Source organism: Choloepus didactylus, chromosome 15, assembly GCF_015220235.1.
Source record: "Choloepus didactylus isolate mChoDid1 chromosome 15, mChoDid1.pri, whole genome shotgun sequence".
NCBI lineage: Eukaryota > Metazoa > Chordata > Mammalia > Pilosa > Megalonychidae > Choloepus > Choloepus didactylus.
The window spans coordinates 6,427,826-6,453,216 of NC_051321.1; the positions used below are offsets into that span (position 1 = coordinate 6,427,826).

The following is a 25,391-nucleotide window of genomic DNA, read 5'->3' on the forward strand; positions in this document are numbered from 1 at the left end:
CTCAGACTTAATAAGCACGAAAATTCAACCTACAAAGCTGAGAAACTCCCCAATTTAATTAGAAAGGGGGTGGGGAGCCCTAGCTTCTGGCTTCCCTCCTTACTACACATCCATAGGAACTTGTCACTGAATTAGGAATTGAAAACCAGGGATCTACAACGTCATACACTGTCAAAGATTTTTCTGATTGCATAAGCTAAGTATAAATTAACACCTAAGGTCAAAATAAAATATTTTTTCTCAATATTTTGAGAAAATATACCACTCATAGGAAAATATACCACTCAACTACCTCTCATAGGTGGAAGAGAGAATAAAGAACTCCTCAAAAATCTCAAGGATCTCAATAAAATAGCGGATTACACATAAAAGATGCTACGGGTTCTGAAACATAGAGGAACAGTTTTAAAATCTGTATTCCAGGAAAAATGTTTAAAAGGAAGGGATGAAAATGTCAGCCTATGCTATATGTAAGGATTTATCAAGCCCAAGGTTGCACAGACTTCAAGAAGGAGCCTCACCCTCAAAAGTTCACTCACTCTTCCCCTGAGTACCTCTTTGTTGCTCAGATGTGGCCTCTCTCTCTAGCTAACCCAACTCAGCAGGTGAACTCACTGCCCTCCCCGCTACATGGGACCTGACTCCCAGGGGTGTAAATCTCCCTGGCAACGCAGGATATGACTCCCGGGGATGAATCTGGACCCAGCATCTTGGGATAGAGAACATCTTCTTGACCAAAAGGGGGATGCAAAATGAAATCAAATAAAGTTTCAGTGGCTGAGAGATTTTAAATGGAATCAAGAGGTCACTCCGGTGGACATTCTTACACACTATATAGATAACCCTTTTTAGGTTTTAAGGTATTGGAATAGCTAAAAGTAAATACCTGAAACTATCAAACTCCAGCCCAGTAGCCTTGACTCATGAAGACAATTGTATAACAATGTAGCTTACAGTGGTGACAGTGTGATTGTGAAAGCCCTGTGGATCGCAGTCCCTTTATCCAGTATATGGATGGATGAGTAGAAGAATAGGGACAAAAACTAAATGAAAAATAGGGTGGGATGGGGGGAGGGATGAATTGGGTGTTCTTTTTTCTTTCCTTTTTTTTTTCTTATTCTTTCTAGTGTAAGGAAAATGTTCAAAAATAGATTGGAGTAATGAATGCATAACTGTATGACGGTATTGTGAACAGTTGATTGTACACCATGGATGATTGTATGGTATATGAGTATATCTCAATAAAACTGAATTTAATTTTAAAAAAAAAAAAAAAAAAAAAAAAAAAAAAAAAAAGTTCACTCACTAGTGGGAGAATTCGGTGAAATAACTTCATCACTTAGCTCAGTTGGTAACTGGAAGTGAACTGAATTAATACGCCTTCTTTTTCCTTAAGTCTACACCATTGTTATTATTTATTGCTTATGAAATAATAAATTATACATTTACTAATTTTCAAGAAAAATCTAGAACACTCACTAAGTTGGATCTTGGCTTAGAAACTGAGTACAAAAGCAGCCCTGAGTTTCCAAGTTGCCAAGGTAAAGAAGAGCTTAAATCGCTATCGTTACACACAAGGAACCCAGTTATCTATCAGGAACCAAGAACTTTTTCCATATACATAAACCCATAGATCTCCCAAGAATCACAAAAAGGACAAGAAAAAATAAATAACACAGGGCTGGACTGAGAAATACCACTGCAACCATAAAAGAGGGAAGGAAAACTGTGCCCCAAAATCAGGAAAAATGAGAATGACAAAGGAAGAGGTCAACTAATTAGAAACAGAGATAACTAACCCACCACTTCTTTGTCCCATTACCAGAGCACAAACATGGAGAGCAAATGCCATCTTTTAAGAGGGTAATAGCCTCCTCATGGTTCACTCAGTTCCAGCTCTTCATCATTGACCATCCTGCATGAATCCTCGCCTGGGTCAGCCACCAAGTCCAGGAAGCCCCAAGCCTCCAAAGACTGGCTTCTGTACACACCAGGAAGGGGCGTCAGCTCTCTGCAGGGGGAGACGGGATCCAGAGGGAGACAGGATCCGCCTCAAAACCAAATACACGGGAGGTGGGGCAAGATGGCAGACTGGTGAGCTGTATGTTTTAGTTACTCCTCCAGGAAAGTAGGTAGAAAGCCAGGAACTGCGTGGACTGGACACCACAGAGCAATCTGACTTTCGGCATACTTCATACGACACTCATGAAAACGTGGAACTGCTGAGATCGGCAAAATCTGTAAGTTTTTGTGGCCAGGGAACCCGCGCCCCTCCCTGCCAGGCTCAGTCCCGTGGGAGGAGGGGCTGTCAGCTCCGGGAAGGAGAAGGGAGAACTGCAGTGTCAGCCCTTATCGGAAACTCATTCTACGGATACAAACTCCAACCATAGACAGACTGAGACCAGACACCAGAGAATCTGAGAGCAGCCAGCCCAGCAGAGAGGAGACAGGAATAGAAAAAAACAACATGAAAAACTCCAAAATAAAAGCTGAGGATTTTTGGAGTTCTGGTGAACATAGACAGGGGAAGGGCAGAGCTCAGGCCCTCAGGCTCATATGCAAATCCCGAAGAAAAGCTGATCTTTCTGCCCTATGGACCTTTCCTTAATGGCCCTAATTGCTTTGTCTCTTAGCATTTCAATAACCCATTAGATCTCTGAGGAGGGCCCTTTTTTTTTTTTTTTTTTTTAAATCCTTTTTTCTTTTTCTAAAACAATTACTCTAAGAAGCCCAATACAGAAAGCTTCAAAGAATTCCAATTTGGGCAGGTCAAGACAAGAGCAGAACTAACAGAGCTCTGAGACAAAAGGCAATACTCCAGTGGCTGAGAAAATTCACTAAACACCACAACTTCCCAAGAAAACGGGGGTGTCCGCCCACAGCCATCATCCTGGTAGACAGGAAACACTCCTGCCCATCGCCAGCCCCATAGCCCAGAACTGCCCCAAACAACTCAGTGTGACCGAAGTGCTTCAAATAATAGGCACACACCACAAAACTGGGCATGGACATTAGCCTTCCCTGCAACTCAGCTGATTGTCCCAGAGTTGGGAAGGTGGAGCAGTGTGAATTAACAAAGCCCCATTTAGCCATCATTTCAGCAGACTGGGAGCCTCCCTACACAGCCCAGCAGCCCAGAACTGCCCTGGGGGGACGGTACTCACCTGTGACATAGCACAGTCATCCCTCAACAGAGGACCAGGGGGTGCACAGCCTGGAAGAGGGGCCCACTTCCAAGTCTCAGGAGCCATACGCCAATACCAAGGACTTGTGGGTCAGTGGCAGAGACAAACAGTGGCAGGACTGAACTGAAGGATTAGACTATTGCAGCAGCTTTAAAAACTCCAAGATCACCAGGGAGATTTGATTGTTAGAGCCACCCCCCCTCCCTGACTGCCCAGAAACACGCCCCATATACAGGGCGGGCAACACCAACTACACATGCAAGCTTGGTACACCAATTGGACCCCACAAGACTCACTCCCCCATCACCACAAAGGCTAAGCAGGGGAGAACTGGCTTGTGGAGAACAGGTGGCTCGTGGACGCCACCTGCTGGTTAGTTAGAGAAAGTGTACTCCACGAAAATTACAGATAAGGACTTCAATTGGTCTACAAATTCTAAAAGAACCCTATCAAGTTCAGCAAATGCCAAGAGGCCAAAAAAAACAGAAAATTATAAAGCATATGAAAAAACCAGACGATATGGACAACCCAAGCCCAAGTACCCAAATCAAAAGACCAGAACAGACACAGCACCTAGAGCAGCTACTCAAAGAACTAAAGATGAACAATGAGACCATAGTACGGGATACAAAGGATATCAAGAAGACCCTAGAAGAGCATAAGGAAGACACTGCAAAACTAAATAAAAAAATAGATGATCTTATGGAAATTAAAGAAACTGTTGACCAAATTAAAAAGATTCTGGACACTCATAGTACAAGACTAGAGGTAGTTGAACAATGAATCAGTGACCTGGAAGATGACAGAATGGAAAAAGAAACCATAAAAGAAAGAACGGGGGAAAAAAATTGAAAAAATCGAAACGGACCTCAGGGATATGATAGATCATATAAAACGTCCGAATATAAGACTCATTGGTGTTCCACAAGGGGAAGAAAAGGGTAAAGGTCTAAGAAGAGTATTCAAAGAAATTGCTGGGGAAAACTTCCCAAATCTTCTAAACAACATAAACACACAAATCATAAATGCTCAGCGAACTCCAAATAGAATAAATCCAAATAAACCCACTCCAAGACATATTCTGATCACACTGTCAAACACAGAAGAGAAGGAGCAAGTTCTGAAAGCAGCAAGAGAAAAGCAATTCACCACATACAAAGGAAACAGCATAAGACTAAGTAGTGACTACTCAGCAGCCACCATGGAGGCAAGAAGGCAGTGGCACGATATATTTAAAATTCTGAGTGAGAAAAATTTCCAACCAAGAATACTTTATCCAGCAAAGCTCTCCTTCAAATCTGAGGGAGAGCTTAAATTTTTCACAGACAAACAAATGCTGAGAGAATTTGCTAACAAGAGACCTGCCCTACTGGAGATACTAAAGAGAGCCCTACAGACAGAGAAACAAAGAAAGGACAGAGAGACTTGGAGAAAGGTTCAGTACTAAAGAGATTCAGTATGGGTACAATAAAGGATATTAATAGAGAGAGGGGAAAAATATGACAAACATAAACTAAACGATAAGATGGCTGATTCAAGAAATGCCTTCACGGTTATAACGTTGAATGTAAATGGATTAAACTCCCCAATTAAAAGATATAGATTCGCAGTATGGATCAAAAAAAATGAACCATCAATATGTTGCATACAAGAGACTCATCTTAGACACAGGGACACAAAGAAATTGAAAGTGAAAGGATGGAAAAAATATTTCATGCAGAGATGTTTTGAGAGACAAAGAAGGCCACTACATACTAATAAAAGGGGCAATTCAACAGGAAGAAATAACAATCGTAAATGTCTATGCACCCAATCAAGGTGCCACAAATACATGAGAGAAACACTGGCAAAACTAAAGGAAACAATTGATGTTTCCACAATAATTGTGGGAGACTTCAACACATCACTCTCTCCTATAGACAGATCAAGCAGACAGAAGACCAATAAGGAAATTGAAAACCTAAACAATCTGATAAATGAATTAGATTTAACAGACATATACAGGACATTACATCCCAAATCACCAGGATACACATACTTTTCTAGTGCTCACGGAACTTTCTCCAGAATAGATCATGTGCTGGGCCATAAAACAAGCCTAAATAAATTTAAAAAGATTGAAATTATTCAAAGCACATTCTCTGACACAATGTAATACAATTAGAAATCAATAACCATCAGAGACTTAGAAAATTCACAAATACCTGGAGGTTAAACAACGCACTCCTAAACAATCAGTGGGTTAAAGAAGAAATAGCAAGAGAAATTGCTAAATATATAGAGACGAATGAAAATGAGAACACAACTGTGCCGGTTTCAATGTATTGTGTCCCCCAAATGCCATTATCTTTGTGGTCTTGTGGGGCAGACGTTTTGGTGATGGTTAGATTTGCTTGGAATGTGCCCCACCCAGCTGTGGGTGGTGACTTTGGTGGGATACTTCCATGGAGGTGTGACCCCACCCATTAAGGGTGGGCCTTCATCAGTGGAGCCATATAAAACATGCTGACTCAAAGAGACAGAACGGAGTGCAGCTATGAGTGACGTTTTTAAGAGGAGCAAGCTTGCTAGAGAGGAACATCCCGGGAGAAAGCCATTTTGAAACCAGACGCCAGCCATGTGCCTTCCCAGCTAACAGAGGTTTTCCGGACGCCATTGGCCATCTCCAGTGAAGGTACCGGATTACTGATGTGTTACCTTGGACGTTTTGTGGCCTTAAGACTGTAACTGTGTAGTGAAATAAACCCCCATTTTATAAAAGCCTATCCATCTCTGGTGTTTCGCATTCTGCAGCATTAGCAAAGTAGGACAACAACATACCAAAACCTATGGGATGCAGCAAAAGCAGTGCTAAGGGCGAAATTTATAGCTCTAAACGCATTTACTAAAAAGGAAGAAAGAGCCAAAATCAAAGAACTAATGGATCAACTGAAGAAGCTAGAAAATGAACAGCAAACCAATCCTAAACCAAGTAGAAGAAAAGAAATAACAAGGATTAAAGCAGAAATAAATGACATAGAGAACAAAAAAACAATAGAGAGGATAAATATCACCACAAGTTGGTTCTTTGAGAAGATCAACAAGATTGACAAGCCCCTAGCTACACTGACAAAATCAAAAACAGAGAATATCCATATAAACAAAACAATGAATGAAAAAGGTGACATAACTGCAGATCCTGAAGAAATTTAAAAAACTATAAGACGATACTATGAACAACTGTATGGCAACAAACTGGATAATGTAGAGGAAATGGACAATTTCCTGGAAACATATGAACAACCTAGACTGACCAGAGAAGAAATAGAAGACCTCAACCAACCCATCACAAGCAAAGAGATCCAATCAGTCATCAAAAAGCTTCCCACAAATAAATGCCCAGGGCCAGATGGCTTCACAGGAGAATTCTACCAAACTTTCCAGAAAGAACTGACACCAATCTTACTCAAACTCTTTCAAAACATTGAAGAAAACGGAACACTACCTAACTCATTTTATGAAGCTAACATCAATCTAATACCAAAACCAGGCAAAGATGCTACAAAAAGGAAAACTACCGGCCAATCTCCCTAATGAATATAGATGCAAAAATCCTCATCAAAATACTTGCAAATCGAATCCAAAGACACATGAAAAAAATCATACACCATGACCAAGTGGGGTTCATTCCAGGCATGCAACGATGGTTCAACATAAGAAAATCAATCAATGTATTACAACACATTAAAAATTCAAAAGGGAAAAATCAAATAATCATCTCAATAGATGCTGAAAAAGCATTTGACAAAATTCAACATCCGTTTTTGATAAAAACACTTCAAAAGGTAGGAATTGAAGGAAACTTCCTCAATATGATAAAGAGCATATATGAAAAACCCACAGCCAGCATAGTACTCAATGGTGAGAGACTGAAAGCCTTCCCTCTAAGATCAGGAACAAGACAAGGATGCCCGCTGTCACCACTGTTATTCAGCATTGTGCTGGAAGCGCTAGCCAGCGCAATCCGGCAAGACAAAGGAATAAAAGGCATCCAAATTGGAAAAGAAGAAGTAAAACTGTCATTGTTTGCAGATGATATGATCTTATATCTAGAAAACCCTGAGAAATCGACAATACAGCTACTAGAGCTAATAAACAAATTAAGCAAAGTAGCGGGATACAAGATTAATGCACATAAGTCAGTAATGTTTCTATATGCTAGAAATGAACAAACTGAAGAGACACTCAAGAAAAAGATACCATTTTCAATAGCAACTAAAAAAATCAAGTACCTAGGAATAAACTTAACCAAAGATGTAAAAGACCTATACAAAGAGAACTACATAACTCTACTAAAAGAAATAGAAGGGGATCTTAAAAGATGGAAAAATATTCCATGTTCATGGATAAGAAGGCTAAATGTCATTAAGATGTCAATTCTACCCAAACTCATCTACAGATTCAATGCAATCCCAATCAAAATTCCAACAACCTACTTTGCAGACTTGGAAAAGCTAGTTATCAAATTTATTTGGAAAGGGAAGATGCCTCGAATTGCTAAAGACACTCTGAAAAAGAAAAACGAAGTGGGAGGACTTACACTCCCTGACTTTGAAGCTTATTATAAAGCCACAGTTGTCAAAACAGCATGGTACTGGCGACAAAGACAGACATATAGATCAATGGAATCGAATTGAGAATTCGGAGATAGACCCTCAGATCTATGGACAACTGATCTCTGATAAGGCCCCCAAAGTCGCTGAACTGAGTCATAATGGTCTTTTCAACAAATGGGGCTGGGAGAGTTGGATATCCATATCCAAAAGAATGAAAGAGGACCCCTACCTCACACCCTACACAAAAATTAACTCAAAATGGATGAAAGATCTCAATATAAAAGAACGTACCATAAAACTCCTAGAAGATAATGTAGGAAAACATCTTCAAGACCTTGTATTAGGCGGCCACTTCCTAGACTTTATACCCAAAGCACAAGCAACAAAAGAAAAAATAGATAAATGGGAACTCCTCAAGCTTAGAAGTTTCTGCACCTCAAAGGAATTTCTCAAAAAGGTAAAGAGGCAGCCAACTCAATGGGAAAAAATTTTTGGAAACCATGTATCTGACAAAAGACTGATATCTTGCATATATAAAGGAATCCTACAACTCAATGACAATAGTAAATTTTATAATTTGCCAATTATAAAATGGGCAAAAGATATCAAAAGACAGTTCTCTGAAGAGGAAATGGAAATGGCCAAGAAACACATGAAAAAATGTTCACCTTCACTAGCTATTAGAGAGATGCAAATTAAGACCACAATGAGATACCATCTAACACCAATTAGAATGGCTGCCATTAAACAAACAGGAAACTACAAATGCTGGAGGGGATGTGGAGAAATTGGAACTCTTATTCATTGTTGGTGGGACTGTATAATGGTTCAGCCACTCTGGACGTCAGTCTGACAGTTCCTTAGAAAACTATATATAGAGTTACCGTTCAATCCAGCGATTGCACTTCTCAGTATATACCCGGAAGATCGGAAAGCAGTGACACAAACAGATATCTGCACGCCAATGTTCACAGCAGCATTATTCACAATTGCCAAGAGATGCAAACAACCCAAATGTCCTTCAACAGATGAGTGGATAAATAAAATGTGGTATATACACACGATGGAATACTACGCGGCAGTAAGAAGGAACGATCTCGTGAAACATATGACAACATGGATGAACCTTGAAGACATAATGCTCAGCGAAATCAGCCAGGCACAAAAAGAGAAATATTATATGCTACCACTAATGTGAACTTTGCAAAATGTAAAACAAATGGTTTATAATGTAGAATGTAGGGGAACTAGCAATAGAGAGCAATTAAGGAAGGGGGAACAATAATCCAAGAAGAACAGATAAGCTATTTAACGTTCTGGGGATGTCCAGGAATGACTATGGTCTGTTAATTTCTGATGGGATATAGCAGGAACAAGTTCACAGAAAAGTTCCTATATTAGGTAACTTTCTTGGGGTAAAGTCGGAACAGGTTGGAAGTAAAGCAGTTATCTTAGGTTAGTTGTCTTTTTCTTACTCCCTTGTTACGGTCTCTTTGAAATGTTCTTTTATTGTATTTTTTTTTTTTTTTAATTTTTTTTCATACAGTTGATTTAAAAAAGAAGGGAAAGTTAAAAAAAAAAAGAAAGAAAAACAAGGAAAAAAATATGTAGTGCCCCCTTGAGGAGCCTGTGGAGAATGCAGGGGTATTCGCCTACCCCACCTCGATGATTGCTAACATGACCACAGACACAGGGGACTGGTGGTTTGATGGGTTGAGCCCTCTACCATAGGTTTTACCCTTGGGAAGACAGTTGCTGCAAAGGAGAGGCTAGGCCTCCCTATAATTGTGCCTAAGAGCCTCCTCCCGAATGCCTCTTTGTTGCTCAGATGTGGCCCTCTCTCTCTGGCTAAGCCAACTTGAAAGGTGAAATCACTGCCCTCCCCCCTACGTGGGATCAGACACCCAGAGGAGTGAATCTCCCTGGCAATGTGGAATATGATTCCCGGGGAGGAATGTAGACCTGGCATCGTGGGACAGAGAACATCTTCTTGACCAAAAGGGGGATGTGAAAGGAAATGAAATAAGCTTCAGTGGCAGAGAGATTCCAAAAGGAGCCGAGAGGTCAGTCTGGTGGGCACTCTTACGCACAATTTAGACAAGCCTTTTTAGGTTCTAAAGAATTGGGGTAGCTGGTGGTGGATACCTGAAACTATCAAACTACAACCCAGAACCCATGAATCTCGAAGACAATTGTATAAAAATGTAGCTTATGAGGGGTGACAATGGGATTGGGAAAGCCATAAGGACCACACGCCACTTTGTCTAGTTTATGGATGGATGAGTAGAAAAATAGGGGAAGGAAACAAACAAACAAACAGACAAAGGTACCCAGTGTTCTTTTTTACTTCAATTGCTCTTTTTCACTTTAATTATTATTCTTGTTATTTTTGTGTGTGTGCTAATGAAGGTGTCAGGGATTGATTCAGGTGATGAATGTACAATTATGTAATGGTACTGTAAACAATCGAATGTACGATTTGTTTTGTATGACTGTGTGGTATGTGAATATATCTCAATAAAATTAATATTAAAAAAAAAAAAAAAAAAGAAAATGAAAGAGAAAAACTGCCAAAAAAAAGAAAACCAAATACATACTTTCCAGCCATAGGGCATGGCCCGAGGCGTCCTGCACAGCACGGGGGTTTGAACCACACAGAAGAGACAGGAGAGAAGAATTCTCTCCGATAGAAAAGCTGATGAATCAAAGCTGCCCACAGCCCTGCATTCGACGGCGGGTCTTATTCAAAGCAAATACGATGATCAAAAACTCTCCAAGGGAAAGAGGAAAACGGCTCACCGGCCACTCCGAAAGGCCGCCGCAGCCCCGAGGTCAGCCTCCGCGTGTTGTTGTCCCTCAGCTCCATGCGCCCCACTCGGACAATCTGGCAAACGAAGCTGATTTTCTCCCTTTTCAGGTCTTTGCTTCCAAGGTCCTAGAAATATTAATTTCCACAAATCATTTTGGAGAACCATTATTCAAGGCAGGTTCAATTGAAACGGACAGCCAAAAGATGGATGGAGGCGCTTTTCTCCTACCAGTTTTTAGCGTGTTGATAAGTTATTCACACAACCAAAAGGAAGTGAACAACCATATTCAATTAACATTAAGTGAATTTAAGATACGAGCATTAGAGACACGTGGCGCTGATAGAGTACATCTTTGTCATGGTCTTCTAATGGTGGCTAAAAACTCTGAAGATTTCTGGGAAGGCTCTTTATTACCACTGAATTAACATTTTCCACAGGCAATCCGAGGATGGAGACAGTGGGAGATCACCAAATACAGTCATCAGAATGGGTGGTGATTAAACTGAACATCTTTGGGTGCACTTACAGTAAAAACAGCTCGCAAATTATGTAATCTGTCTATATCTTTAGGTAATCCTGAACTTGACCAGCGAACCAGGTAGTTTTCACTTTGGAAAAAAAAAGAAGAAATAGAAGAAAATTAATTTTCAAATATAATAGGGAATCAAATGCACATCCACAATGATTTATACTTAATACCATGGAGGGCCACTACCCGGAAAACCATGTGAGTTTATAAATATCAGCAATATCAAACAGAGCTACTTTTCAATTATCATATAAAATAAGTAATTTCCCACACAAGGACTCCATAAAATCCTTGGGAGGTTTTAATCTTAAATGTCTTGGCTTATACTTGCAATGGAACTACTTGCAAACGGAATTTCAAAGTGTATTATTTTAAAAGCATGTTACTTCATCTAGAATGACTATGATATAAAATTCAACACACTTCTTGTTTATTTCAGAGCCCAACACACCAAATACAACCTAAAGATACAAACTGTATTGTACATTAAGGAAGAAATAAAGTCCTTATCCAAAATGAGAATGAAATTCACCACTTTCTTGTTTTCCACCATATGCTCAGTTTCTAAATTTTAAACAATACAAGCAGAGATATTGGAGCTTTTAAAATACACACACACACACACACACACACACTTGACACATAGCTTAGAAAATCATTTTTCTGTCTGGACAAAGGCAAGAGCTTGGAAAGAGACTAATCATGTTAAAAATGGCAGGAACGGGCTTTACAATGTTTTCCTTCAAAAAAAATCAACCAAAAGCTCTTAAGAGGCAAGCCCCACTCTAGGTACTATTCCAGCCATCCTCAGAGAAAGTAACAGAAGGACAAGACCACAGAAATGACATTTACTGAGACCAAAAGTGCAAAAGAGCAAGACTGAGGGAAGAATGAAACTTAGGGGAGGTTCCAGAAATACAAAATCCTATGAAGACCACAGAGGAAACAAAGTATTACTTCAATCTGTAGTTAGGTCTTTAAAACATTAAAATACTACCTGCAGTTGCTAAAACTCTGTAAGCCAGCATCAATATATGCGCAAAGGAATAAGGAGGCTTCCCCCACCGCACCGAGTGCACCTGGCTCAGCTGCTAGGGGAGGGCTGGCCAGCTGGTGGTTCCAAGGGGCTCTCTGTAAAAGCGGGATCTTGGGTGGTTCCAATGCCATTCCCCTATCACTAACCAAGGAGGACAGTCAGCAGCCAAGGAATGTCACGAACCTGATGAACTTGAACTCCACAGGGTCATAGAGTGACATGAGCACTTCAGCATCTTCTCCTATTTTACAAACCACATTTTTGAGATTGACAAACAAAGCAAAAGAAGGGGTGGCGGCAAACTTGGCTTGTCGGTTAATATCTATGTTCTGCTTTTGGGACTGTAATTGGAAAGAAAACAGAAGTTCGGCATTAGCAACCTTCACACTAACTCTTGCTTTTTTAATTCCTAACAAAAGAGGAAAATGGTGTGCAACTAGTTGGCAAAGCACAGCAAAATCCTCCTGGATACATTCTCAAACACGTACCACCACTCCCGAAAAAGAGATGACCCTGTGCAACCCTGAGCACTTTCTTCAGAGACACAAAACTTTCAAGAGTCCAGTGAAGGGCTCAGAATAGCAATGATGTAATTATATATGTAGTTTCTTGTCTAATTTAAACACTGTCTCATTCATCATGTCCTCAGTACCCAGTACATGGTAGATGTTCAATCAACACTCACTGAATGGATGGATGACTCAATCAATCAATCCACTTCTGAACATCTACTATATCTAATAATGCTATAACAAAGCATTATTAAAGGCCATCGAAGATGAAAAAACAATCAATAAAATGTGTTTCCAGTGCTCATTGAGCTTGCAATATGTCTACTCACATCTCATCAAACAAATGCAGAACCAGGAATTGTTTCCCATTTCACTGATGAGAATACAAAGTTCATGTCATTGAGCTCCTGCCTCGTAAATGAAGCTCAATGCCAGGAACATCCCTCAAATGAACCCCTTTCATGTCATCAGCATCATATTTTGACACTAGGCTCCATTCCATTTTCCAGTGTAGGAAACATACTATGTGGCTTCTCCTTTGCAGGTCCATTTTTAGTGCAAATTCTGGCATTCACTTATATTTCATTAATGGAAAAATTTTCATGAGAAAATGTACTCCTAGTGTAAATGGTCATGTAAAGAGAGCCGAACTTACCTTCTCTTCCTGTAACCTTTCTTCCACTTGTTTAGACGCTATTTCATGTGCTCTGAACAGACTAATTGTGCTAGTTAGTTCTGGATCCAAAATGTTTCCATCCTCATCTCTTACCACCAGGTCCAAATCAAGGATCCTAAAACAACAAGAATTCAAACTTCATGCACACAAACCAAGGGGGCTGAATTCTCTAGTACTGTTTCAGTCCCAACAATGGAACAGATGAGAAATGCATAGAAATTTGGAGTCTCTTGCAATTATTAGGAAACATAATTCTGTGAGGTCACTTTCTTTAACTCAAAATGTTTCCTCCTGGAGAAAAAAAAACTTCCTCAATTTTTACTTCGATTGAAATAGTGACTGCAACCACTGAGAAACTTTGCAGATCTACAAAGCCCAGTTGAAATAACTTACTAACTGTTATGTCAACTCTGGACAGTTTAAAGCATACTATCAATATATATTACGCATATATATACCTATTCATATACATGTGCACACACATACAAACCCGTATGTCCCAACACACTCAGGTGGCAGTTTAAGTTGTTGTCACTGAGTCAGGTAGAGGAATCTGGAGCAGGAGACACACCTTGTCAGCTTGCCAGCTTTGCTCACAGGTTCCACTTTCTTTTCCTGCTTTCTTCCCACCTACAGTCAGTTCCAACTCCTAAATTAACCCATCAGAAGCTTTTCAATAAAGATGTTCTACTGTGTTTGAACACCGAGCATATAGAAGTGATCCACAATAACTTTAACAAACTTCCTGGCCAGATGGCTGAATGCAGTAGCCAACTTAAAACACAAGCAACATCTGGCTAATAAATCTGTCTGCTGTATACCCAGAATGATTTTTTGGCAACATTCTCTCCAAGTTCCCAAATCTGACAAAATTGTCAGGTGATTTTTTGCCACGGTCTTAATCTAAAGAATAAACAAAAGCAATTGCATAGAGAAAGAAATCAGGAGCTGTGCGTTGGTGGTGTGTCTGATCTTCTTTTTAATAAAGTCATGCAGATCAGAGGACAGGAAATTACCCACAGTTTCCTCATGCCCTGGCTTGGGGATTTTATTTCTGCTATTGACAAGTGTATGGAAGTAAGCTATGATTTTTTTTTCAAACCACAAGACAAGGGAAAGAGAGTCTTTTGAAAGAAAGATAAAATTCAATTAGAGAATGTTTTATATCAGTTACAAGCTTAAGAGGAAAGGTAAATTGCCAATAAACCCTCCATCTACAAAAACCAACCTCAAGATTCTTCTTCATTCCCCAGAAGTCACACATGTTACAGCCAGACGTGAATCTGATAACAGATTCACAGGTTATGCTGGACCACCCCACCATTTGGAAGGCAATTACAAAGATTGCTTTCTTCCCTCTTAGTATCTATTGATGGAATTCCACTGACATGAAGCAAGACCAGCTAGAACTGTCAGCAGCCTGGGGCCAAAGAGGCTTTTAAACAAATAGAGGCTTTTCCACTGCATGAAAACAGCCCCAGTAGTTGTAAGGTTTGTGGGGTGCCTCAAGAACATAGTTATTAATTGAAAAACAAACCTCTTTTAAGCACTCATCAGTTGTTTTTGTGAATGTTCATTGATGAGATACAGACTGTCCCTTCCCAAATGCTGCTGTTCATCCCTAACCCAAACTGGGTCTGGACAGTTGTCAGTACTGGTGTGGGCAGAGTACATGGACGGGGGGGGGGGGGGGGGGGGGCGTGCCAATGTGGGAGGAACTACAAAGCACTCGGGTCTAGGAGGACCAAACCTGAAGGCAGATAGATCGTCCTGAACCCAGATTGAGCCTTCACTATCAAGAGGTCATGCCAAGGTAATCTAATCACACCAAGGCAATCAAACACCATTAAAGATTAATTACAAAGAAGCCAAAATTATAGGCAAAATTGTGTGGGTGGGTGGGTGTTATGTACGTGCATATCTGGGGGGAGATTGTCCATGACTTTCATCGTATTTAAGTGGTTCCCAACCCCTCACCTCCACCCTGGGAGAAGAAAAACAGGTAAGAACATCTAAGCAATAGGTTTTTTTTTTCTAAAGGCACAAAATATCTTCTTGTTAAATCTACCTATCTTAAAATCAGAACTCCAACACTGTGATTATATTTTATATGATTTTGTTTTCTGAAAGAGGGACCAGAAAGAGCTACACAGAGTATAGGCTTTATTATGGGATAGCCTTGAAATCCTCTGGCAAATAAAAAAAAAGAAAATGTCTTATTGGGATTCTATTTCCCATCAAAATGGTAAATTACATTTGGAAACACTTCCTTTCTTAACAAGACTGCTTTACAACATAAGGTACTTTGGTAGCTTCCCGCAGCCAAATTACACAGGTGGCTCTGAACATAAGTTCAAAATATGATATGCCAATAGAAAATAAAATCATGCTCCAAAAGTGGCTTCTTGAGCAGGTGGACTTGAAATGGGTATTACTGCAACAATATCTAATAACATCTGAGTCTCCAGCTTCCTGGAAAAACAAACAAAAACTTCCACAGCATTCCTAATCCAAACCCTAATTCTTGCTAATAGTGTTGTTTTAAAAAACTTTTCACATAGCAAAATTATATGATGATTGTACTTTTACCAAAAGCTTCTTCAATTCACCCAGGACTTTTTTAACCTGAGTAACTGGAGGCAAACCATATTCCTTTTCTGCACACCAGGTCCCAGTGTCTAAAATGCAGTTGGACTAATCAGAAGATCTTCAGAATGCTGCCATCAAGATGCAACTGTTATCTTTGAAAACTGAGATTCCTGGCCATCATCCTAGACCAAATAAATCAGAATCTTAAGGAGTGGTCCAGGATTCTGTACTTTGAAGGCTCTCCAGGTGATTCTGATATAGAGGCCCCTTTTACGGCTTCTTGCAGCTCTGACATTATATGAACAACCAAATAGTTACCGGGTGGGAACAGACATGGCTCTGTTCTGGTTAAGGAGCCCGTAGAATTAGGATCAGTGTAGCTGATGACTTTCAGTAACAGAAAACACTTGTTTACGCTGAAAGGCGCAGCTCTATGGGGGAGGGGATGCCCCAGCACTGAAGACATCCACAGAGCTGGGTGCACCCCAGTCACTGAGGTGCTGGAGACGGGGACTTTTGCATGAGACATACCTATACAAAACAATTATCCTTTGTATATGTGACATTCAAATCTAACCAGGCTGTATTTTTGTTTGTTAATCTGGCGGCACTTCCTGGTTGATCTGTCCAACTCTGAGAACTTTGGATGCTACAAAAAGATAGCTGGTGCTTGTTATTACGCAAAGTATCCCTACATTTGGACTGGAAGTCAAATACTGGGAGCCGAAAGTAAAAGTTCCTTGTTCGGGGGAATCAGTGGAGGGCCCCATTGACATCAGTGAAAAATGACAGGCTACCCCGACCCCAGGCCTGACTCAAACCCCCGAACAATGAAGACAAGTACAGATTTCAACAATGACTCGAGAAACTCTCCTGATTTTCAGAACTCAAAAGAAAAACCTCCCATCCTTTTAAAAAATGAAAAACATGCCATTATGGTGATGTTAAATTTTCTTTTATAATAAAACGTCAGTTTGGTCTCCTCAAGTCTTATGCTGATGTTATTATATTGGATAACTTAAGCATGAAATCACCATTCAGATAAACAAACCTGTTTCCATAATCAATTTTGGCAGTGACCTTCTTCTTCAACTCTTTGAGCTCATCCTGGGGCAGAGTTCCAGAAAGAATTTGTGACCGCCATTCAATAAGGTCGTAGATCATGTGGCGCACGCTTCGAAACATCTCCCTATTATCATGCTATAAGGGAAAAAAAGCCAATCGTAAAGCTTTTGGTGTGAAATAGCATTGTGGAAATGGTATAGATGGGTTTTTCCCCCCAATATACATGTAATAAATGCTTTTATCATGGGATTTAATTAAATGCCAAATTAAAAGATGTTTTTAGCATGAAACTGAACCACATTGTATGGAATTTGGTTCCTGTGAAACACTAAAAGACAAAATGATAATACTAATGCACAATCCCCAATACCCCATCTAACGTCCCAGAGCATCCATCACTGAATCAGGGAGATTCACAGCACGCCCAGACTGGATCTCACGGCTTCCAGCATATGGCCCACGATGGACAACCCTTAAAGTGTCTCCAGAGTTGGTCTGAGCCTGCAGAGCGGAACCCTACGTCTTGCCTACAGAACCTCTGGGACTTAGCACACTGGGAAACCCAACCCCAAGGCCTGGCTGTCAGCTGAGCTACAGAGAAACCATCCCCCCTGGTTCCCCTGGTGCACGGCAGTCAATGGCGCACACTCAGAGACGCTTCTGCAAGAACCTACAGCATTCTGCAAGCTCCAGGCTCCTTTACACCAAGAGGAAAACACAAAGACGCAAAAGTCCTACTTCTTATCATTTTCTACATACTGGGATGGGATAACTGTAATATGAATAACAACAGTTTTGTAACTGCAAGAGTACACACAGTTCATCAAACAGGTTAGTGAATATCCAAAGGAAAAATAACTTGGTGGCTCTTTCTATGAGAAAAAATCAAGGTTGAACCTAATTTAATACAATTTTAAATATCATGGTTCCCTCAATAAACTAAAATGCAGTCATTAATCGCCACTTTTTAAAATAACTTCCCCTCTACATATCTGAACCCCCCAACTCCACTGTCTCTGGTATTTGACCTTCTTTCTTGGAGTTTCTAAGATCCCCACCACCATCCAACAAGTAATACATTAACAGGCAATTTTACAACCCATGGGGCATCATTATTAATAATTATTAATAATACACTATCCTAATAATTAACAAGTAACTGTTAATAACATATTATTATTCTAACTTCCATTTTTTAAATGGAAAGAAAACTAAATAGTCAGAATTGATGGTTTATTCTTAATTCTCCTTGTCCACTTTCTAAAGCGGGTATCAAATATCTAAAATCCTTAATACTTTGCTCACTTGTATACAACCACAGAGCAGAACAAAAAATACATAAAAAATATTGTCAGCATTTTTCCCTGGCTTTGCACAAATCAAACAAGGTAGACCATAAAGGGCAACTTCAAGTTTTTTTAAAAGGCAACCAAGGTCATCACCAGGTCAGCTGTTCCAGGATTCTTAAGTTAAAACCATGTCCCCTGACATACTAGTCAGCATTAACTCCTGTTTGTTTTGCTGCCATATTTTTGTTTAAAAATTGCTAAGTTGAACATAAAACGCCGGCTACAAAATTGCTCAGATTTACACAAAACATTCATGGCTAACTTTACGCTTTTAGGTTGTTCAGTACATTTGATGAACAATTACTGCAACTGCTTATTACTGTGCATTTATAGTAAACCACTGTATAATCAAAAACAACAAGCCTGCCCAGCAAGCAGCTGTGGGACTTCAGGAAGTTTTCTATGTTCCCAAGAAATTAATGCACTGACTGCCTCCCAGATCCCTTGTTTTGCGCTGACAACATTAGCATATGAGAAATCAACATGGAATAGTAATATGGGCTTAACAAAAGGTGATCTTCTGCAGATTTGAGTTTATGTGCAAAGAAATGCCCAAGGGAATATGAAATGGAAGATGTCAGAGCCTCAGCCTCTCTGAATTAATAAGAGTTTTTCAGGGCTCAGGAAAACTGGACAAATGCACACGAGCCAGAATGTAAAATATTTTCCTACCACTGAAACCAACAAATATGGTTCAATCCAGAAGACTCTGTAGTCAATCTCAAGTAAGAGGCATTGCCTATAGTCACACAATCCCTAAAAATAATAACAATAACAATAATAATATTCCTCCACTGCCTGCATCTATTAAAAAAAAGGACCTATTATGATTGAAAAGCAGACTTTAGTTTTCATGATCAAAATACAAAATTTGGCATCACATCAACACAGATTGCCCAACCCTGCCTTTGGGAGCCCTGGAGGGATGGGGTTTCCTCTTGCACCCCAAGGAGAGTGCCGAGGCTCTATCCTGTGCAGCCCACTTCATGACAGTGAGCACAGCCGCACCGCACAGAGGGCAGGTGGAAGGGCACACGTCCCCAACACGGGCCAAACTAGCAGGTCAAACTAATGAGTCATATTGCTGTCTTCACCCTGTATAAACAAGACCCTTTTCAAAGAAGTTCTGCTCTTGAGGCTCCCAGGGAAAGGGAAAAACATCTTCCTGGTGCCACAAAGTCCAAAAAGACCATTCTCTATTATTTTCCCATTCCTTTATTTTTAATTGAGGGAAAATAAACATAAATTAAAATGTATCATTTAGGCCACTTTTAAGTGTGCAATTCCGTGGCACTAAGTACAGTCACAACAAAGTGTGACCATCACCATGGCTTCCAGAACCACTCTCCATTTCTAAGCTTCAATCTCAAATCCCGTTTTCTTACCACGTAGAGCTGCCTCCAGATGGTGGACCACTCCCGGAGAGTGGTGGTGACTTCCTGGATGAGTGGGAGGTCGCCCGGGATGACCGTTTCATGTTGCCTGAGATAAAAGAAGGAAAAGACAATTAAGTCCACACCTCCATCAACTCTGCAACACGTGCCTTGCAAATTCGAAATCAAGGCCATAAAGTTCGATATTTAAGCAAATGGAGAAAATACACAGATGTGCCTGAATTCACGCACATAAATACATACACTTCTAAGAACGACAAGTAAAGATCTGTACAGAGCCTGACAATGTTCATCCACTATCCCACATGGAAGCCATCCACCTCTTACGTCAAGGTAAGACAAAGGAGGCAAGTAATATCCCATTAAAAGTCTTCAGACATCAAGGTCTAGGAAATGGAAAGTATATTCATAATGTGTGTACCCATCCATCTTATAGTTGCCATAAATTACAACCAGTCTGTGTGGCATTAGAATGCAGGTTTGGGTTAAGATTATTTTTGCGTTTCTGTCATGCATAAAGCTCATTATACTATAATACATGAAGCAGTTATCCTTGGCAGAATCAGAGCGGATACAGCTTTCAAATGTCCATGAGTACTGTGATGGGTTCATGTGCCAACTTGGCCAGGTGATGGTACTCAGCTGTCTAGTCAAGCAAGCACTGGCCTAGCCATTGCTGCGAGGATGTTTGTGGCTGGTTAATAAACCAACATGCTGGTTTATTAAATCATCAGTCAATTGGCTGCAGGTTGTGACTGAGGATGTCAATGAAGGGCGTGTCTTCCACAATGAGAGAATGTAGTTGGCTGGATTTAATCCAATCAATCAGACAGATAGAGGACCTTCACTTCTTCAGCTGACTAGCAAAGCATTTCCTGAGGAGTTTGTCGAAGTTGCCAGTTCGTTTCCTGAGGAGTTCATTGAACATCTTCTTTGGAGTTGCCAGTTTGCTGCCTGCCCTACAGAATTTGGACTCGGGCATACCCACAGTTGCGTGAGTCACTTTTATAAGTCTTATATTCATAGATATCTCTCATTGATTCTGTTTCCCTAGAGAACCCTAACTAGTATAGGTACCCTATCTGATCTCAGCTCTGGTTATCTTTTTACGCCTCTCCCTCCACCCCAAAAGTTAACTCTTGGCTTATTCTTAACTCATTATCGATTGGCATATTGGTTTTCTTCAAATCAACAGACAAATGTTCCTGGATACCTGCCCTGGGTCATGCCCTGTACTGAAGCCTGAAAGGACTCAGAATGTTTGGGGCTGGGTCAGAGACAGAATTTGCGGCTTCTGCAGTTGGGCTCCTGGCCCCAGAGATCCTCTGTGTCCCAACAGATAGGACTCCAACCAGCATGGAATGTCCAGGAACACGGAAATGGGCCCTACCTACATCCCTTGATTTGCAGGGGGCCCAGACCTGGGGAGAGACACAACTGGGGCTCAAACCTGCAGGGCGATATTACTGATGGACCAATGGAGAAAACACCAGGGATCCCAGGAAAGTTGGTCTCTGTGCTGAGGTCAGGCAGGGTGTCCAGGTCTCTGAGGGACGGCTGCATCTGAGACCACCCCCCACACAGCTGCTTTTAGGAATGACCCTCGGGTGGGACGTCATTGGTGTCTATGAAGGGACGCGATTGTTAAAATGGCCCCACCAAGCCAGTCACTGAGTTTCCCAGTCAGGATGCTGATGAAAATGTTGATCATCCCACTCTACCCCACCTGCCTTACCAAGTCTCTGGGGAGACACTTCTCTGCTGGCAGCAGGAGGGTGTAAGTGCATCTGTCAGCAGCTGGTCTGTTTTCATCTTACAGATCCCGGGTTTTGAGCTGACTGCCTGGGGCTCTTCACGTGAGCTACTAAAAGCTTAGAGCTCAGTCAGGTCCCTGCTTTCAGCAAGTGGGTAAGGCCTCCCTGCAAGTGCTGTGTCCCGGTCTCGGTTCTGGTTCCTTCTTAGCTCCCTGCCTTTGGATAGGCCTGATCTGTCCTTGGACTAAAGTGTCAATTAGCCCCAGTGCATTTGATCTAGCTGCACTGTATTATCTTTGTAACTGCTGTGTTACCTGCCAGGGGTCAGCAATATACAGACCCATAAATGCCTACCTCATAGGGTAGTTGGCAAGACTGAGGGAAAGAACATCATGCCGAAGCATCTAGAGAGTGCACGGGACATGGTGGGGGCTCAGCCAGAGGCAGTCATGAGTGACCTGGCTCTGTGTGAACAGACCACCCCTCAAGAGACAAGCCAGGGCTGGAGACCCTGACTGGAGGGTCACCCTTACGGCAGGGACAGCCAAAGGTGGGAGAACAACAGGGGTCATCTCGGAAGGAAGGGGCAACACAGAAATAGGAAGCCACCCTGGCAGCACCCATCCATAGAGGGCGGGGAAGGGGAGAGGGAAGTAGCCCCAGGAGTAGGCCAGGGTGGCAATAGATGCAGAAAGCACCAGAACAAATGAGGGGCTCCAAGCGGGATGGGTGGGGGGCCAACATGGCCAGCGCTGCAGGGAACCCCTGAAGAGGAGGACTGAGCCAAGACTGCTGAGTCTGGAGATTAGGAGGCATTGGTAACCATTGCAGGGAGGCAAAACAGGACTTGCCTTTTGGTTCCAGGAACAAAGCTGCAGAAATGGTGGCAGGGGACGCACACCAATCATCTGGGATGTCTGAGAGTGAAAGAAGGAAGAGACCCTGCAAGAGAGAGACTGGACAGACATGGAGAGCAAGGAGGCAGACAGGGATGGAAGGAGGAAGGGTCAGGAGAAAAGAGAGAAGGTAGAGCTTCACAGGTAGGTGGAGGTGGGAGGAGAGAAGGAGGGGAGAACACCTGTCAAGTCTGCAGGCAGGAGGCTCACGGAAAGGAGGGAGGGGTGAGGCAACCAGCTTTGCATGGGCCCATCAGAGGGAAGACAGGGCCAGGCAATGAGCAGAGAACAATTTCTGAGCACCCTAAGGCACCAGCAGGAAAACTGCATTTCACCACTGCCCTGCCGATCTGCGCCCAGTGGGGGACCTTAGGCTGGAGGACCCAGTCAGTCTGGGGGTGCTTCTCTTTATTTATTGGGGGTCACTTTATTATTATTATGCTTCAAAATTCTAATACATTTTACATATATTCTTTCGCGTACATCAAAGTACTTTTAAAAAAAGTAATCATATACATTCGATGTGTGTAAGGCTCCTAATGCAGACAGACAGAAAATATATTAGTTTATTCAATTTTTTACACAATTGGATGAAAGTTTCAAAGGGTGGTGATTTTTCCCCTCCCTTTAAAACTCTGCAGACGAAGCACTTTATCTGGCTAAAAAATGCCATATTGCAGGTCATCACTATTTATGCCTCTAAATTATCTTCTTCATTTTAATTATGCATCATGGAACTACAGAACCTGAACTAGTCCTTTGCGTATGTTAAAAGTGCAGTGCTTGGAAAGGCAATTTTGCAATCAGCCAAAGAGATGTCATTATGCAGTAATCATATGATTAGTAATTTTGTAATTTACATATTTAACTGAGTGTGAAGATGTAGCAGAGACAAAAAAGGAAAACATTTTAATGTTCCTTCTTCTAGATTCACACCTGGTTATTCATTTGCCATTCCTGCCTAATGGGTTCCTGTTTTACAAACGTCCTTTTAATGATCTTCTACATCAGTTTTATGACCTCTAGGAAACATACATCACAATTAGACAAAACGCAAATTCACACATGTCCCAATTTACCGACTGTTGCTTCACCCTAACTCCATTTGTGTTGCAGGCTGCAAGGTCCTCCAGAAAATGGATTCAGAGCTGGGGGCCTGCAGAAACGCTGCCTGATGGGTGGGTAACTGCAGAGGCAGAGAGCCTACGGCTGATGCTTTCCAAAACGGACATTGGGCTCGAGAAGGACAGCAGTTATGGGGCTGATTTCAGACTCTTTTAAGGATCAAAAGCCCCATCGTACACAACTCTAAATCAAAAGACGTCCCCACTCCCTCCCCAGAACTCCAGCCACATCCATCACACCTGTGACCCTGAGCCCCTAATGCTACTTGCTGGACACAAGAGCAGAAAGGACAAAGAGAAGAATTACATCTCTTCGTTTAGACTTCAAGACCAGACTCACCCTTTTCCTTCAACTATTGCTTCTTTAAGATGAATATATGAAGCAGGAAATATGCCCTTGGGGAGAAAAAAAGACAATAGTTTTTATTATCAATACAAATATGAATTGGAAATCAAACCAAGGCCCCAAAACAGATGGGGTAGAGGTAGCTAAATCACTATTAATTTTGCAAGTCTCACACTAAGTCTTATATGTAACACACAAGAGAAAACACAAAGAAGTGTAAAAGTTGGTAGCACAAGCTGCATGTGTTTCAAAGAAGTTGTTGATGTCTTAGAAGAAAACACAAGCAGTTTGGAAAACTCCACACCAACACACAAGTCACACCTTCTTTTCACTGCTGACCTTGACAAGGGCAGATCAACAGCCAACTGATACTAAAATGAGATTGCCAATGATGCTCTCTGACAGTTTCTCCCTTGCAGAATATGTGATAAAACTGTCATCAGAAGTTGATTTAAACCGTCAATCATCATGTTGCCCAGACTACTTGCCTAGACTCCACGGGGACTGCCTCATAAACCGCCACGTCCTCTGATAAAGGAGAGGAAGGGAGCCACATTTCGTCCCATCTGCACAACTGTTGGGTGGTGGGTGCATAAAGAGAGCTGACATTCACATGGTGCTCTACATTTCCAAAGTCCACAGAACACCTGAACACACCAGAGAGATTGCCCAAGGGAGACAGAACATCGAAAGGCATTTAGGATCAAGCACAAGCCGTGACGCACCAGCAGAAGCTTTATCAAGAGTTTTAGTATTGCTTCCAAAACCAGAAGAAATCGGAGGTGAGCACGAGAGGCAAGCATTAAGGTGACAGAGTTGGGTTCTCGGGTATCGCCACCCCAGCCGCTTATGCCTCGCTGAGGGACAGATACTTAGTGCACTCAGGGGAAACCCATCAAGTAGCACCCTCGTGGCTCCAAGGCACCTGACTCACAGCTAAAGAGGCAGATCTGGGAATAGGAGCTTCTGATTGGATTTTCCTGGCATCTAGCCTCCAAGGCTAACATACAAAATGCAGAAATCAAAAGTACCCATCACTCTTAGGAATGGCAAGGGCCTGGCAGAGGGCTGAACGGGTCTAGGAGCCATCTCTGAGTAATGAATTACTCATGTTCCTCCTGCCAAGGGAAGTGGCCAAGTTTCCTATAAAGAAGAGCCATCCCAGAGCAGGAAGGAGCAGGACAGAAGGCAGAGGCCATGCAACAAAGAAGACGGAAGGGACCAAATGCTAGCTCAATCCCTTCAGGTCCTGGTCACCGAGACAACTTGGAATACCAGGATGGTCTCCAGGTGCAAGTTTGGGCATCTCTCCTGGATATCCCTGGATGAGTGCTCAGACAGAGAGGAAGAAAACCAACCAGCTACACCGCTAGTCCACGTCAGTGGGCAGAAAAACCCCCAACCTCAGTAAACCTGCTCTCAAGGACCAGGGAGCCAGAGAAAGGACAGTGAAGGGCTGGAGCTAGACACCCTAGAGGCTTGAAAGGAGCAACTGCTCAGGCTGGGGCCAATCAGGACCAGCCCAGATCAA

At 41.7% G+C, this 25,391-nt stretch overlaps 1 protein-coding gene across 2 annotated transcripts in view; it reads right to left on the reverse strand.

Annotated features, from left to right (window-relative positions):
• The window catches only part of DOCK1 (dedicator of cytokinesis 1), a 546,722-nt gene that overhangs the window by 450,645 nt on the left and 70,686 nt on the right, over positions 1 to 25,391 (reverse strand). For both annotated transcript variants that reach the window (XM_037804943.1, XM_037804942.1), the window contains exons 4-10: positions 23,855 to 23,910; positions 19,732 to 19,828; positions 16,984 to 17,132; positions 13,323 to 13,458; positions 12,339 to 12,496; positions 11,117 to 11,198; positions 10,580 to 10,715 (exon numbers count right to left, since the gene is read on the reverse strand). In XM_037804943.1, coding sequence (XP_037660871.1) covers positions 10,580 to 10,715; positions 11,117 to 11,198; positions 12,339 to 12,496; positions 13,323 to 13,458; positions 16,984 to 17,132; positions 19,732 to 19,828; positions 23,855 to 23,910 — 814 coding nt within the window. The remainder of the gene's footprint in view (positions 1 to 10,579; positions 10,716 to 11,116; positions 11,199 to 12,338; positions 12,497 to 13,322; positions 13,459 to 16,983; positions 17,133 to 19,731; positions 19,829 to 23,854; positions 23,911 to 25,391) is intronic.